Here is a 13,478-nt window from a genome sequence, read left to right as displayed (position 1 = left end):
AAGAGAGGTTGATAGAGAAATAAAGTTGACTGAGTTTGTGATGAAGTTGAGAATATACATACAAGTTATGGATTATATCTATTCGTTGTCCTTGAAGTGAAGGACAAAAGGTCGAAGGAATTAGAATGAATTTTGATGAAAAATAAAAAAATAAAAAAATAAAAAAATTCTTGAAATTCCTGAAATTCTCGAAGTTCTCGTGTGAACTTTTTTCATCCCAGATTCACAGAATCAACAATCAAGAATCAAACACAATTGTTGGATTAACAAGAAGTAAGTCACTCTGCATTTTAATCTCCTGACTTCAATATATTGATCAGATCATGACTGACCAATGTATTATTTAATCTTGTATTTTTTTTGATATCCATCTTGCAGTAGTTTGCTTATCACTTCAGTCTTTCATCATCTCAAATTATCTCATTCATCACTTTTTAGACTACAACGTCCCTCTAAAATGGACAACAAATCAAAACCTACTGATGCTAGAAAACGCAGAGAGCGTAGAAACAAAAGGGGACATGTATGTTTATTTTCAAAATTAATACTTATTCAAGTCATCCTTCATAATAATAAATTCTCACTCTCTGAGATGTTCTAGGATGAGAAGAATGACACCGACACACGTACACCAAAGACCCCTACGGAGCTAGCACGGTGTGCAAAATACAAAAGAAATAGACATAAATCAATTGGTTCAGGTGCTTTGACAAATGTTGTTCAGAAGATCCACTGGGTTGATGAGAAATACAATCCGGTTCTTAGGCTTGACAAGCGTGATCCTCCTACAATTGAAGAGGCTTTGGAACTTAGTAAGAGTGCACAAAGAATCAAATATGTAGCTAATAAAGTTTGTGTTATTCAAGATAAACAAAAAAGGAGATGGTTGGAGTAGTAAAATTTACACCTTATGAATAGATGAATGAAAATGATAGAAAGTTACTTGATGAAACTTGTGAATACAGTATGAAAGAAAAAAAATTGTTAAAAGGTGTACTTTGAATAAGCAAATGACACTGCAAATATAATGTGTTTCTCCACGGTGAAAAATGATTACATTTAATTCAAAAAATGATTGAAAGTGCATTAAATCTACATTAAATCTGCATTTTTCTGCATTAAATCTGCATTATTAATTATTTTGTGCATTAAGTGCAATCATTTTTCACTGTGGAGAAACACATTATATTTGCAGTGTGAAAACTGGGTTCATGGGCTGCTTTGGATATCGAAAATCTATGCAGGATGATGAAGCTGTTGGTATGTGTTTTGTTTCTTCTGGAATCACCTCTCATAATATCTGACACGTGTTTGTGTTTGATTAGGATCTTATATACCACCCGACTTTGTAAAAGAAGACCCAGAACTGTTTTTGGAATGGAAACAACATCTTGGCTTTTGAAAATGTATTGAAGAAATCTATGCTGGACGGTTTAGAACTTTAGGTCTCCCGCTCTTTGAAATTCAACAATCTTTAATCAAACAACTCAAAGCTTTATCTGGTGGAAACCTTGATCACAAAGACACTCACAATCCGGATGCATTCGGAGGGAATCTCAGCTTTACCATGGATTGTTTCTCTGGTATACCTCACACCAATGGTGACACTCCGGGTGGATGGTCTCAAGGAATTTGGTTTCAAGCTTTTAGAGAAACTGGAAAGATGGCTAGCCAGGCTGATGATGGATTTGAAGTCAAAGATGGTGAATTTTACTGGCCCGATTTTAATGTTATTGTTGATTTGCAAGCTGTGATGGGATTGTCAAAATTCTATGGCGCGGGGCCCACAATCATCACTGTACTCTCACATCTCACAAACCCTCAAGATCTTTCACCAGGCTTGGAACCTCTGTTCAACTCAGCCATCGGTATGCAACTGCATGTGCAAATATACTGGATATCACAGCCGATGAAGCAACCCTTATAAAGGAACCTAAATCATCACGAAAGAGAAAGAATGATTCGGTTGTTGGAGAAGATGGTACAGTTGTAGAAGAAAAGAAAAAGATAAGATTTATCAAATCTCCTATGTATCTCGTCAAAGAGATAGGAGAACAAAGTCAGAAATTTAAATAGTTCTTATTCATCTCTCACCGTTTTGTTAATCTCACATTATGATGTGGATTTGATGTCCGTTGAAAAGCAATCAAAAGAAATATGATCATTACAACAGTGCATCTGTATCTCTTTCCTTGAGTTTTCTATTTCTTAACTCAGTGGATTCCCATCAAATGTTCCTCTCATTGTAATTAAAAGCTACAATGGTACTATTGTTCAGTAACAATTGATTCTTTCCTATTTAAATGTTCCCTACAAATTATGTGATATGTGAAAGTCATCATGATTGGTCTGTTCTTCTTCTGGAGCCATTTATATCTAGAAGATAAGTAAGAACAGGTGTGTGATCCATTGTGAAAGCTTCCTTACATTTATTGTGCTTGAGACTATGTAACATGTCCTAACTTATAAGTACAATAATTTTACAAACAGTGAGGATGACTTTCCACATCACAATGGAGCTGTCTGATGAGTCTTTGGAATAGTTGTTTGACGAATGAAAGGTTGGAGGTAGTGTGAAAGTTTTCAAAAACAATGAAAAGAAGACCTTCAAAACAAATAGCGTACCTCTTATTTGTGGACTTCGTATCACCACGTGGAGGAGGTAAGCCAGTATCACCACACTTCACTGGAGCAGTCTGATGAACCTTTGTAATAGTCGATCAAGTAGTAAAAATTTGAGTTAGTCTTGTTCACAGAACAAAAGAAATAAAACATACTTTGAGATAACTTTTGATTCAGAATGGTTGATTGGCTAATAAAAATTCCAGTTGAGTTAGTCTAAATCCTGCTCCAAAAACAATGATAACAAATGTAGACTTCAAGATAACTTACTTTTCCTTGGTATAAGCCTGAAAGGCATAAAGACGAGGTGCTTGGGGTGCTGGGAATGAGGTTTGAAGTGTTTGGACTTTGGTGTAGTCTACATCAGAGAAATTGACCAAATACCATTTCATTAGTGTCAAACTATGCATTGTACAATCATCAAGGTACACAAAGAGAATCTAAAAAGCACAAATCTGTAGTTCTTACATCTCATCCTCAATCGCACTATCCTGTTCAAGTGTCTCAGAGTCTATAACCTGAAATACAATTAGTACAACATCAGAAAACGTAGTTAGTGATTGGAAGCATCAAGACAGAACTACGGAATGCAAGGTGTGTCAAAGTGCCAAATCAAATTTCAAAAATCAAAATTTCAGAATCCTTGGGTCAGAAACTGAGAAAACCAGATTAAACATCAGGTTTAACTCAAATACTGGTCAGAAAGTACCTGTATTGGGGTTAAAACCATGCTTTCTGCCACTTTTGACCACTTTCAAGACTTCAATTCTGAAATTCACTGCTTGGTTGGCACTTTGGCACAGTTATTACATGAAAATTCCAAAAATCAAGTTTTGTGTTTACAAAATTCGCAAATTCAAACAAACACAAAACACAAAACCTATTCTGTCCCGCAAGTCAACTGTAGTAATGCACAACTACTGCTTCCATTGCATCGGAAGACACAAAAACTAATCATAATTTCAAGAACTCGTCAACCGCAGCCAACATTCACACTTTAACTTGAACTGTCACTTTGACACAAGTTACCCAATCAATTATTCTTGTCAATGATTAGTAGGGCTTACAACCTTACCAGAGATAAGTGTACCTTAGTACCTATCTGGAGAAGAATCGAGGTTTTTACATATCTAGTGAGTACTCTTTTCAGGTAGATTCCACACTTCAAAAAGGGAAGTACTAACTCACGGCTTGAATGTATCTCAATAGATAGTCCTTAGCTTTATTGAAACAGAGCCATTTGAAACTTTATGAACAATCATTGTACGTATTATTTAGTCTAAGCCTTACATTGAAGGAACCCTTTTGTAGAATTTAGCTGACAGCTAGCTCATAGCTACGTCCCATTCGATCACTGAGTGATTGACTGTGGCAATAGGCTACCTAGCCAACTAGGTAGCTAGGTGGCCTATCTGTTAAACCTCACCCACCTAGACTGCTAGGTGGTTGAAGTTTAATAGACAGACCACCTAGCTACCTAGGTGGCCTGTCTATGTATTGCCACAGTCACTCACCCAGTGATTGACTGCAGCATTAGGCTAGCTAGCTAGCTTTCCAGCTATCCTCTTACCTAGCTCTTTACCTAGCCAGCTAGCCCGCTAGGTGGCTAGGTGTTCTATCTCCCCAGTCAATCACCCAGTGATCGACTGGGGAGATAGGCTAGCTAGGTAGCCCCTTACCTAGCTAGCTAGCCAGCCTCCTAGCTTGCTAGGTGGCCTATCCGCCCAGTCAATCACTGAGTGATTGACTGGGGCAATAGGCTAGCTAGCTAGCCATCTAGCCCACAAGATGGCTAGGTAACCTATCTTCCCAGTCAATCACTGGGTGATTGACTGGGGCGATAGGCTATCTAGCTAGCCATCTAGCCCGCAAGATCGCTAGGTAACCTATCCGCCTAGTCAATCACTGAGTGATCGACCGGGGCAATAGGCTAGCTATCTAGCTAGCCATCTAGCCATCTAGCCCACAAGATGGCTAGGTAGCCTATCTGCCCAGTCAATCACTGAGTGATCGACTGAGGAAATAGGCTAGCTAGGAACCTTAGCCACCTAGTGAGCTAGATTGCCTATCTTTTAAAGTGTGACCACCTAACAGTCCAGGTGGTCAAACTTTGATAGACAGACCACCTAGCCCCCTAGGTGTTCTGTCTACTTCTTGCCTCAGTTGATCACTCAGTGATTGACTGAGGCAATAGGACCCTTAGCCACCTAGTGGACTAGGTGGTCTATCTATTAAAGTTCAGCCACCGAGCAGTCTAGGTGGTCAAAGTCTAATAAACAGACCACCAAGCCTGCTTGGGTGCTCCATTCTCCGCTCGCCCCAGTTGGTCACTCGGTGGCTAGGTGACTACCTAGCCAGCCAACAGGCTTGGTATCCTGCGTGTAAATGATTTATGAGTCATTGATATCTTTAATTGTGTGCTTTGATTGAAATTTCTCTACATCTATTGTTATTTGCTTTATGACTCATTGATCCAAATTTGGATTTTGAATAAGTCTATCATTTAGCCAATGCAGTGTCCGCAACAGGTCACATGACCTGTTCTACCCACATTCTGGCCATGCTTCCATATATTCAAACACATGTGATCATGTGATTATAAGCAAACCACAAGCTGGCCTGGAGCCTGTTTGCTATAAGATCTGGGGCCATCTTGGAGCAGAATTATCCCAACAATAATTCAGTTTTCCTCGTCACTTCAAAAATTCCATCCTTCAAGGCAAGTGTATCCATCCAGGTATAATGGTTTTAATTATTTCCTTCCATCTTATCTTCAGATGATCATCTCATGTTGAGGGGGTGGAGGGATAGACCTAGTGCTTGAGGATATGTGAACTCTTTAGGGGTAAGAATAGGTGATTGTGGGTAGCCCCGAGTACCAGTCTAGCCTCTTGATTCACATATCAACAAGTCCTGGATCTTCCTTTCCATCTCTTCTCTATGTGGGTGATCATGCTGAAGCATGCTCATTATGCTGACATCTGGTTCCATCATTGTCTACAGCCAGGTTGTGCTATCACGGTCAGGTTTTACATCTGTTCAAGGTGAGAGCAGGTAATTGATACTCACACTAATACAATTTTTTACCAAGTCACTTCAAATATACTACCCAAAAAATGCAATGCAATCAAGGTACCATTTCATTAATATCTGCCTTCATCTGTAACTGCAGATGAGATGTTACATCTGTTTGAGGGGGGGAAAGGTAATCAATACTTACACCCATCTGTTTTCCCGACAGACGGAAAAACACCAATTTGAAGCCAAGAAGCAAAATCTTGCTGTCAAGGGGGCTGCTTATAAGGCTGATAGGAGTGCTCTGTAAAAATACCAGAAGTAACAAAAGTTGCATGATGTACAGCTCTCATCTACTGTAGTCCGGGCCTTTGTTTCCATCTGTTCAGTTTAGTACTTTCTTAATAATATTCTATTGTAGCTTTGACTATAGTATCAACTGTAGTGAAGGGTGTTCCAAGCCCCGTGCCTCAATGTCTTGGCAGATGGTTCAAACACTGATCTCAATTTGATGACTTTGCCAGATGTTGTCTGAGATGGATTGTGCTGTGCATTTGTTGTCATGAGCTTGCTGAAGAATAGGGTGTAAGATGGAATCAGAAGTTCTATTTGTCCAAGAATGATGAGAAGAAACAAAGATAAGAGTGGGAGATTTGACAAGGAATAATCGATTGCATAACTTGTGTCAAAGTGACAGTTCAAGTTAAATGTGAATGTTGGCTGCGGTTGATGAGTTCTTGAAATTATGATTAGGTTTTGTGTCTTCCAATGCAATGGAAGCAGTAGTTGTGCATTACTACAGTTGACTTGCGGGACAGAATAGGTTTTGTGTTTTGTGTTTGTTTGAATTTGTGAATTTTGTAAACACAAAACTTGATTTTTGGAATTTTCATGTAATAACTGTGCCAAAGTGCCAACCAAGCAGTCAATTTCAGAATCGTAGTCTTGAAAGTGGTCAAAAGTGGCAGAAAGCATTTAGAGCGCGTTCACTTAAGCGATTTCTGACCAGAAATCGCTTTTTGTGAAGTCCAAAAATGGCATTCTACAGAATGTGTTCAATTTCTTAATTTCACACATTCTATAAATCGTAGAATGCTTAAAAAAATCGATTTTTGTCGCGATTTTGAGAATTAGCTTTTAGCTGATTCTCATCATAGAAATCACTTTCTATCTTTTTGATGAAAATGGACAAGTCCACGTCCACCGTACAAAACTTTACAAAACCATACTTTTCTGTATAACACCATAACTTGTACGATCTACAAAACCCTTTACCTCAATCTACACCACGCTTGTCCTTTGCCTTTCACTCCTCCATCACCACCTTTCTACTCGATCAAAAACTCTTCGACATCAAGATGTCCAGCGATAATGAGGAATCAGCCACCAGCAGTGACAAGGAATCAATCATCAAGCCATCAACATCAAAGAAACCCGTAGTCAAATCAAAAAAAAATCAAAAAAATCAAAATCAAAATCAGAGAAAAAATCAAATGAAAAGAAGAAGGAAGATAAGAAGAAAGAAGGAGCTGAAGATAGTACTGGTGGTGTGTGGACTCTCCGAGAGTCCCTTTTCTTCATCGAAGAATATGCACAGCAAATTGCAATTGGTAAAGCGAACGATGGTGGAATCAAGTCGGACGCCTGGAAGATCGTGTGTGAGAACTACAACACAAAATTTAAAACAAATCAAAAATTAACACGATTTAAAAATCACATGCAGAAGGTTTGTTTTCCTTCTTCTTCCTTCTTCCTTTCGTTCTTCTTTTTTCTTACTTCTTCCTCATACAATCTTGATTCTGTCGATTCAACTTTGTTCTGTACAATCTCCAACTCAGCTCAAGACTACATGCAAGGCGTTCGATAAGATCAAAGACTCTTCAGGTGCTCCGGGAACTGATGACACGACTGGAACAGTTAAAGCTACGAAGGACTGGTGGGATGAATGGATCAAGAAGGTAAATCATTTCTTTAATTATCTTTTATTGTTTCTTACTCTCAACTTATTCTGCTTACTGTTAAACTTAAGTCTGGAAATAGTGATGCAATTCCTATCAAGAACTCTGGGTTTCCACAATATCAAGCGGTATCTCAAATTATGCCTGAAAAAAATCTTTGAGCCAACGGAGATGAAGGTTTTGGGACACAGAGCAAGAAACAAAAAGGCGCACCTACCCCTCCACCCGCTAATAATGATGGCAAAGAAGGTATTGGTTTCATTAACTTCATCACCATCAGCTCAGCTCAGCTCAATCCAATGATCTGATCTACATTTTCCTTAGATCACGAGTTGAGTGAGAAGTCTTCTCCAGGCTATCAACAATCCAAATCGAATACTGAATCCGAGGGTGATCGACTTCCACCTCCTTTAAAAAGGCAGAAGGGCAAGGTACGTAATTGGTTTGTATCCATAGTTTATTGATCATTGTACTGACTTGTACTTCATATTTCCTTTTGATACATGTATAGGGCACTCAAGCAAAGCTCGCTAAGAAGCCTGTTGAAGATGAAGAGGACAAGGACGAAACCCCCGAGTTGAAGTTCGTGCGCAGTAAACAAAGCGTTCAGGATCAGTACAATCACGCTCAACGGGCCCAAAACTTGTAGCTAATTCAATGGATCAAGCCATCCAGTTGGCAGAGAAGAACAAAAGTGATAAGATCAGCATAGCAAAGATTAAACTAGATCAACATCCAAAACGAGAAGAGGCTATGAAGATATTCAATTCAGAGATGGCAACTGAGCTCAAGCCATATCACATCAACCAAGTTGCCAGTAAACTCAAAGATGATGATACGGCTTCCTTTTTCTGTCACATGCATGAAGATCACCGCTGGAACTGGTTGAAAGAAGAGGCGGGGGTTTTAGCAGACTATGAATAGTCAAATAGTTTTTCTTGATATGAATAGTGAAATCGTTTTTTATCTAATTGTTTCTCTCATTTTCTATCCATTACAAATATTTTGATACAAAAGAAAACATGTTTTATAGGTTCAAATGGTACAATCTGTAATGTGATAAGTTGTAATAGCTTTAAATGGTACATTAGTAATACAAACACACACCGCCAAGAAATTCGCGTCGGAACGTCCATTCTGATGTCATATTGGGAACGGTGTTCCAAATCAGATTTGGGGCCGAGATGTGCGATACGGTTGATTTGCAATGTCAAACCGGATCTGAAAGACCCGACTGATTCCTCAGTCCAATCCAGACACGGTTTGGCACATCCGATGAGACTCAGTTGCAATGTCGAAGTGGATGTATATCAACCGACTGAGCCTCAGTCCCTTGAGGCGCGATGGCTACTCGCAAAGTGCTCATCCGACTCAACCATAGCTGCGATGAAACCATCCCATCGCATACTTTTTGACCAACTAAAGATCGGCCATTTGGTCCCGATTCAATCCTCCCGGGGATTTCACTTCGGTGTTTCTGGTACGATCCAATCCCCTGTGTACCCGATATAATCCCAGGTCCGAACCAAATTCGGACCTGCGTACCCGATTTAATTCCAGCTTCCGAACCAACTTTGGTGTTGTCTTTGCACTCTCTCTTTTAATTCGGTGCTATTCTCGAACACTAGAATCTCTTTTGGACGGTATTTAACCACTTATAAAATTAGATTTAAAAAAATCAAAAAATAAGTCCGAGTTTACAAAGACTGAGAGTCTTCAGAATTAGAAAAGAATGGTGAATAGAGGAAAGGGAGTCTTTGTGAAATCAGTACTGAGGAGATGGTCGGGGGAAAAGACACCTATTGAAAGGATTTGTGTTCTCCAAATATTGCCTTCTAAATTCGCGACCTCAGGAAATATGTGGTGCCTAGTTCTAGGACTCTTGCGTAAGGATTTCCTTTGATCATTCACATGGTCTGTGAATAAATTTGAGGTAGCAAATCCTCCGCTGGCGAGTTTGTCATAGCAGTGCGGTAAATGGACTCTCGTGCACTCATTGCGTCCCTCATACCTACACTATAAAAACCAAAGCTCCAAACTTTGAACTACCAGAATGGACTCGAAGTTTGAACTTGCACTTGAGCTTTGAACTTCAAACTTCGAACTTCGAGGTTCAACTTCAAGTTCGAACATCAAAATTTTGAAGTTTGAAATAAGTTATGCTCCGCAAAATTTTGACAAGGGGACAAACAAACTTGTCATTCTGCGTTCTCACAGTCATTTTAAAGCTTGCTTGTGTTAAAGAGCCTGAGAAATTCTAATGTGGTGGCGCGAGTGAGACAAAAAAAGTACCTGATGGTACGAGAAGACAAATCATAAGAAGCACAAAAAACCTTGGATTTTGAAATTCGACAGGATAAAAAACACAAATACGACACCAATAGACGAACCACCAACATTTTTTTAAAAACAAGTAATTAGACTATTTTTGCAAACAATTAGAATTTCTTTCTTGAAGATAAGTAGATTTACTCATTGAAAAAGTGAGACCAAAAAGTACCTGATGGTACGAGGAAACAAATGACAAGAAGCACAAAAAAATACCTTGGACAGTGTTGAGGGATTTGATTTCGATATTTGATAAAATTCAAAACGCAAAGATGACACCAACACCGCTAACAATTTTTAAAAAACAGGTAATTAGATTTTTTTGTAAACAAGTAGAATTTCTTTTTGAAAACAAGTAATTTTTTTTTCGAAAATAAGTCTTTTTTGAAATCAAGTCAGTAGACTTTTTGAAAACAAGTAAATAATTTTTTTTTGAACAACAAGTCATTTTTTGAAAACAAGTTGGTAGATATTTTTTTGGAAAACAAGTCGTTTTTGAAATCAAGTTAGTAGATATTTCGAAAAAAGTTAAGGAGTATTTTTTTGAAAACAAGAAGTAAATTGAAAATCCAATCTATAGGTTTTGTAAAGGCTTGAGGGCCTCATTCACATCTTCCTTATATTTCTTCCACTTATCTTGAATCTCCCTACGTATAGTCATGAAATTATTGAAATTATTACCAGCTGGGATAAAAGCAGCAATATCCACCATTTTACCTGCCATGAACTTCATCATATCTTTTACATTCTTCTTCATCTGCTCCCCCACCAACTGACCATCAAACGTGTTGGGCTTGGCTTCACCCCAGTCTATAGAGCTATCATCTGAGTCTTGATCCTCACCCTGGTCGCTCCCAGTCTTTTTGTTTTGTAAACCCTGTAAAAATTCAGGTTTGAGAGAGAGTTCATGCTCTGGCTTGTTTAATCTTGTATCATCCTTTACACGTTGTCCATGTTCTGCGGCGTGTCTCTCTTCAGATTGGACTTGTTGGTCGCATTGTCTCGAGTTGTCATGAGGAAGTTGGACTTGTTCATCGCTTTGTCCCCCCTCTTCCATTGGTGAAGATCGGAATAGTGGGATTTGTGAGGTTTGAGGCAAAACAGAGGTTGGAGGGGCCGGGGAAGCGATTCGAGATGTCCCTAAGTTCGGAAGAGGGGGTGCAGGAGCCCGGTAAGCACGTCGAGCAGTCCCTGAGTTTGAAATGGAGGGTGCAGGAGCAGCGGAAGCGTGTTGAGCAGTCCCTGAGTTCGAAAGGGTAGGTTCGGGAGCAGCGGACGCGCGTCAAGCCGTTTCTAGGTTTGAAAGGTAGGGTGTCGGAGCAGCAGACGCGCGTCAAGTTGTTCTGAGGTTTGAAAGGCGGTCTACCGGAGCAGCGTGAGCGGGTCGAATCCAAGGCGTAGGCAGGGATCGAGGAGGATCCAAGGATGTGTGTTGAGATGATCGGAGATGGGAGGCATGAGGCATGCGATGAGGTGCAGGGGGTGAGGGTTGGTCGTCCTCCTCTGATACGGGACTACGAAGTTTGATTCTGATCCTTCTTTTTGGTTGATAATCTTCTTCAGAGCTAGCGGAATCCTCCACATGTCTCTTTTTCAATGGACCTGGGCTTGCGTTCGAAGGTCGTGGCTGGAAGGGTGGTGGTTCGCTTGGGTTAGGAGGTGATGGTTTGTTTGGGTTGGGATCCCAACCAGGTGGTGGTTGGAAGGGTGGTGCCTGAAGGCTTCGCTGCCATCCCATCACATCTTGAAGGTATGCGCCGGCTCTGAGATCATCCTGTATGATTCTTGACCCCGGGCTTCGACTCAAAGGTTTTTCCACGCCGAAATCTTGTCGTGCAGTGGCAGCGAGCAATTCGAGATCTAAGAAGAAACATCAATTAGCTCATCATGTTTCTCCCGAACACGCATCTCCAAGAAAACACAATCGAAGGATGGTAACCTACCTTGTGTCATTGTTGACCAATCATCAACCCTAGCTTCATCCTCCGGCGCCAACAGGGAGAGATCCTCAGGAAGACAAGTGCTCGAAGCCAAAGTTTGGTGATCTTAATCGAATTTCGAATCCGGATAGAGCTTTCCATCTTTTTTTTGCATCCACATGAATTGGGTAGACTCCTCTCCATTGACGTCACAAACTACCTTCAAGGCCTTGCAGTCTCGTCACTTGAGGGATTTGCTGGGGATGGTCACACAGATTCGAGTAGTCCTGACGCATCTGGAACACGGCTTGGCATACAAATGTACCTTCGTGTAATCTTCTTTCCCTTTCAATGCTTCGTTGAGCTCGGTCTTGCATCGAACAGATTGAGGAGATCTAGGTTTGATGTGGATGACAGTGTCCGGTACCAGTGGTATGATCTCTATATTGCTTTCTTGTGACAATGAAGAACTCATTTGAAATGAAAGAGGCGAAAAAAAATTGGTTGTTGGATTTAGAAGCAACGGAAAAAAACGTAGTAATTTCGAAGTTCGAACAAGGAGTTACGAACTGAAGAATTGAGAAGAATTTTAGATTTTGAAGAGGAAAGGTAAGAAACGAAACGGTGACGGTGAAATTGAGACAATTGAAATTGTTGAGGGGAACAAAGACCCAGACTTGACTTTATGTGTGAGGTAAATGAGGCAGCCAACGACAATGCTAAGCAGGGAACTTCAACACGTAAGCATCTCGAACCTTGTTCATAGCTTACTCGCATGTAATAATCAGATTTCCATGTTATTCCTAAGTCACCTCATAAACTTTGCAGATTCTCCCTGAGGCATGTACGAAGATACAATAGTAATATTTGTTGTGTGTTTGGATGACTCAGTCTGACTTAGTATATACGCGCATCTACCAGATTTTTTGCCTTGCACGTTGATATCTGGGTAAAGCTGCGCCTTTCAGAGTATTGAAATGCACATTTGTTCGAGGATCAAAAGTATAACCCAGAAGTTCATTTGGCGAACCTTCAAGATTGTTAGATGGTCATCAAATTACGTATCAAATACATCAAGTACTAAGTAATAGTTTTCATTAGTTCCTTATCTTTTTCTCTTTGTCTGTTTGTCTTGTGTTGCATGTTACAAGATAATGAACAATCATCTTATTCAAAGCTTGGCGTGGTGGTGCTCTTCTGTAAGGTGTAATGGGTTCGAAATGAGATTTGGTGGACAAACAAAGCAAATATGTGGAGATTTGATGATAAAGAAAATTCGAGCCTTCTATTCCCTCTGAGGATTCTACACATTTGTTCAAGCCCAATTTATAGACCATCAATTGGCTGAGACGCTGGTGATCTCAATCCAAACATAAAAGAGTGTGTAGATCTAGTCGAACTTAATAAGTCCCCTCCTAGTGCTTGGGGTTTTTCAACTCAAATCAACTAAAGTCATCAAGATCAAATAATTTCTCAGTCAAGTTGATTCGGTTGTAGAGCCCAATCCAGCTTCAGAATCCTCAAAATCACAGGTGCGTTTGCTGGTTTTGATGCAGTAAAAAGAGGGAGAACGTGTATCAAGTCAGCATCATCACCCTAGATAAAAAGTGTACACATGTATTTTTTGTTTAGCTAC

The 13,478-nt window shown here is 39.9% G+C and overlaps 1 protein-coding gene across 1 annotated transcript; it reads left to right on the top strand.

Moving 5' to 3' along the window:
• Positions 1-457: 457 nt before the first annotated feature.
• On the top strand, positions 458-2,076 carry MELLADRAFT_64003 (uncharacterized protein; the record flags this gene model as incomplete). The annotated part of the gene is made up of 4 exons (XM_007411110.1): positions 458-523; positions 602-812; positions 1,446-1,868; positions 1,907-2,076. The coding sequence occupies 4 exons, from the start codon at positions 458-460 to the stop codon at positions 2,074-2,076; spliced, it is 870 nt and encodes a 289-aa protein (XP_007411172.1).
• Positions 2,077-13,478: the final 11,402 nt, after the last annotated feature.

The sequence above is a fragment of the Melampsora larici-populina genome (assembly GCF_000204055.1).
Source record: "Melampsora larici-populina 98AG31 unplaced genomic scaffold MELLAscaffold_23, whole genome shotgun sequence".
NCBI classification, from domain to species: domain Eukaryota; kingdom Fungi; phylum Basidiomycota; class Pucciniomycetes; order Pucciniales; family Melampsoraceae; genus Melampsora; species Melampsora laricis-populina.
Note: the sequence above shows the minus strand (reverse complement) of the source record. Positions and strands in the feature narration are given on the sequence as shown.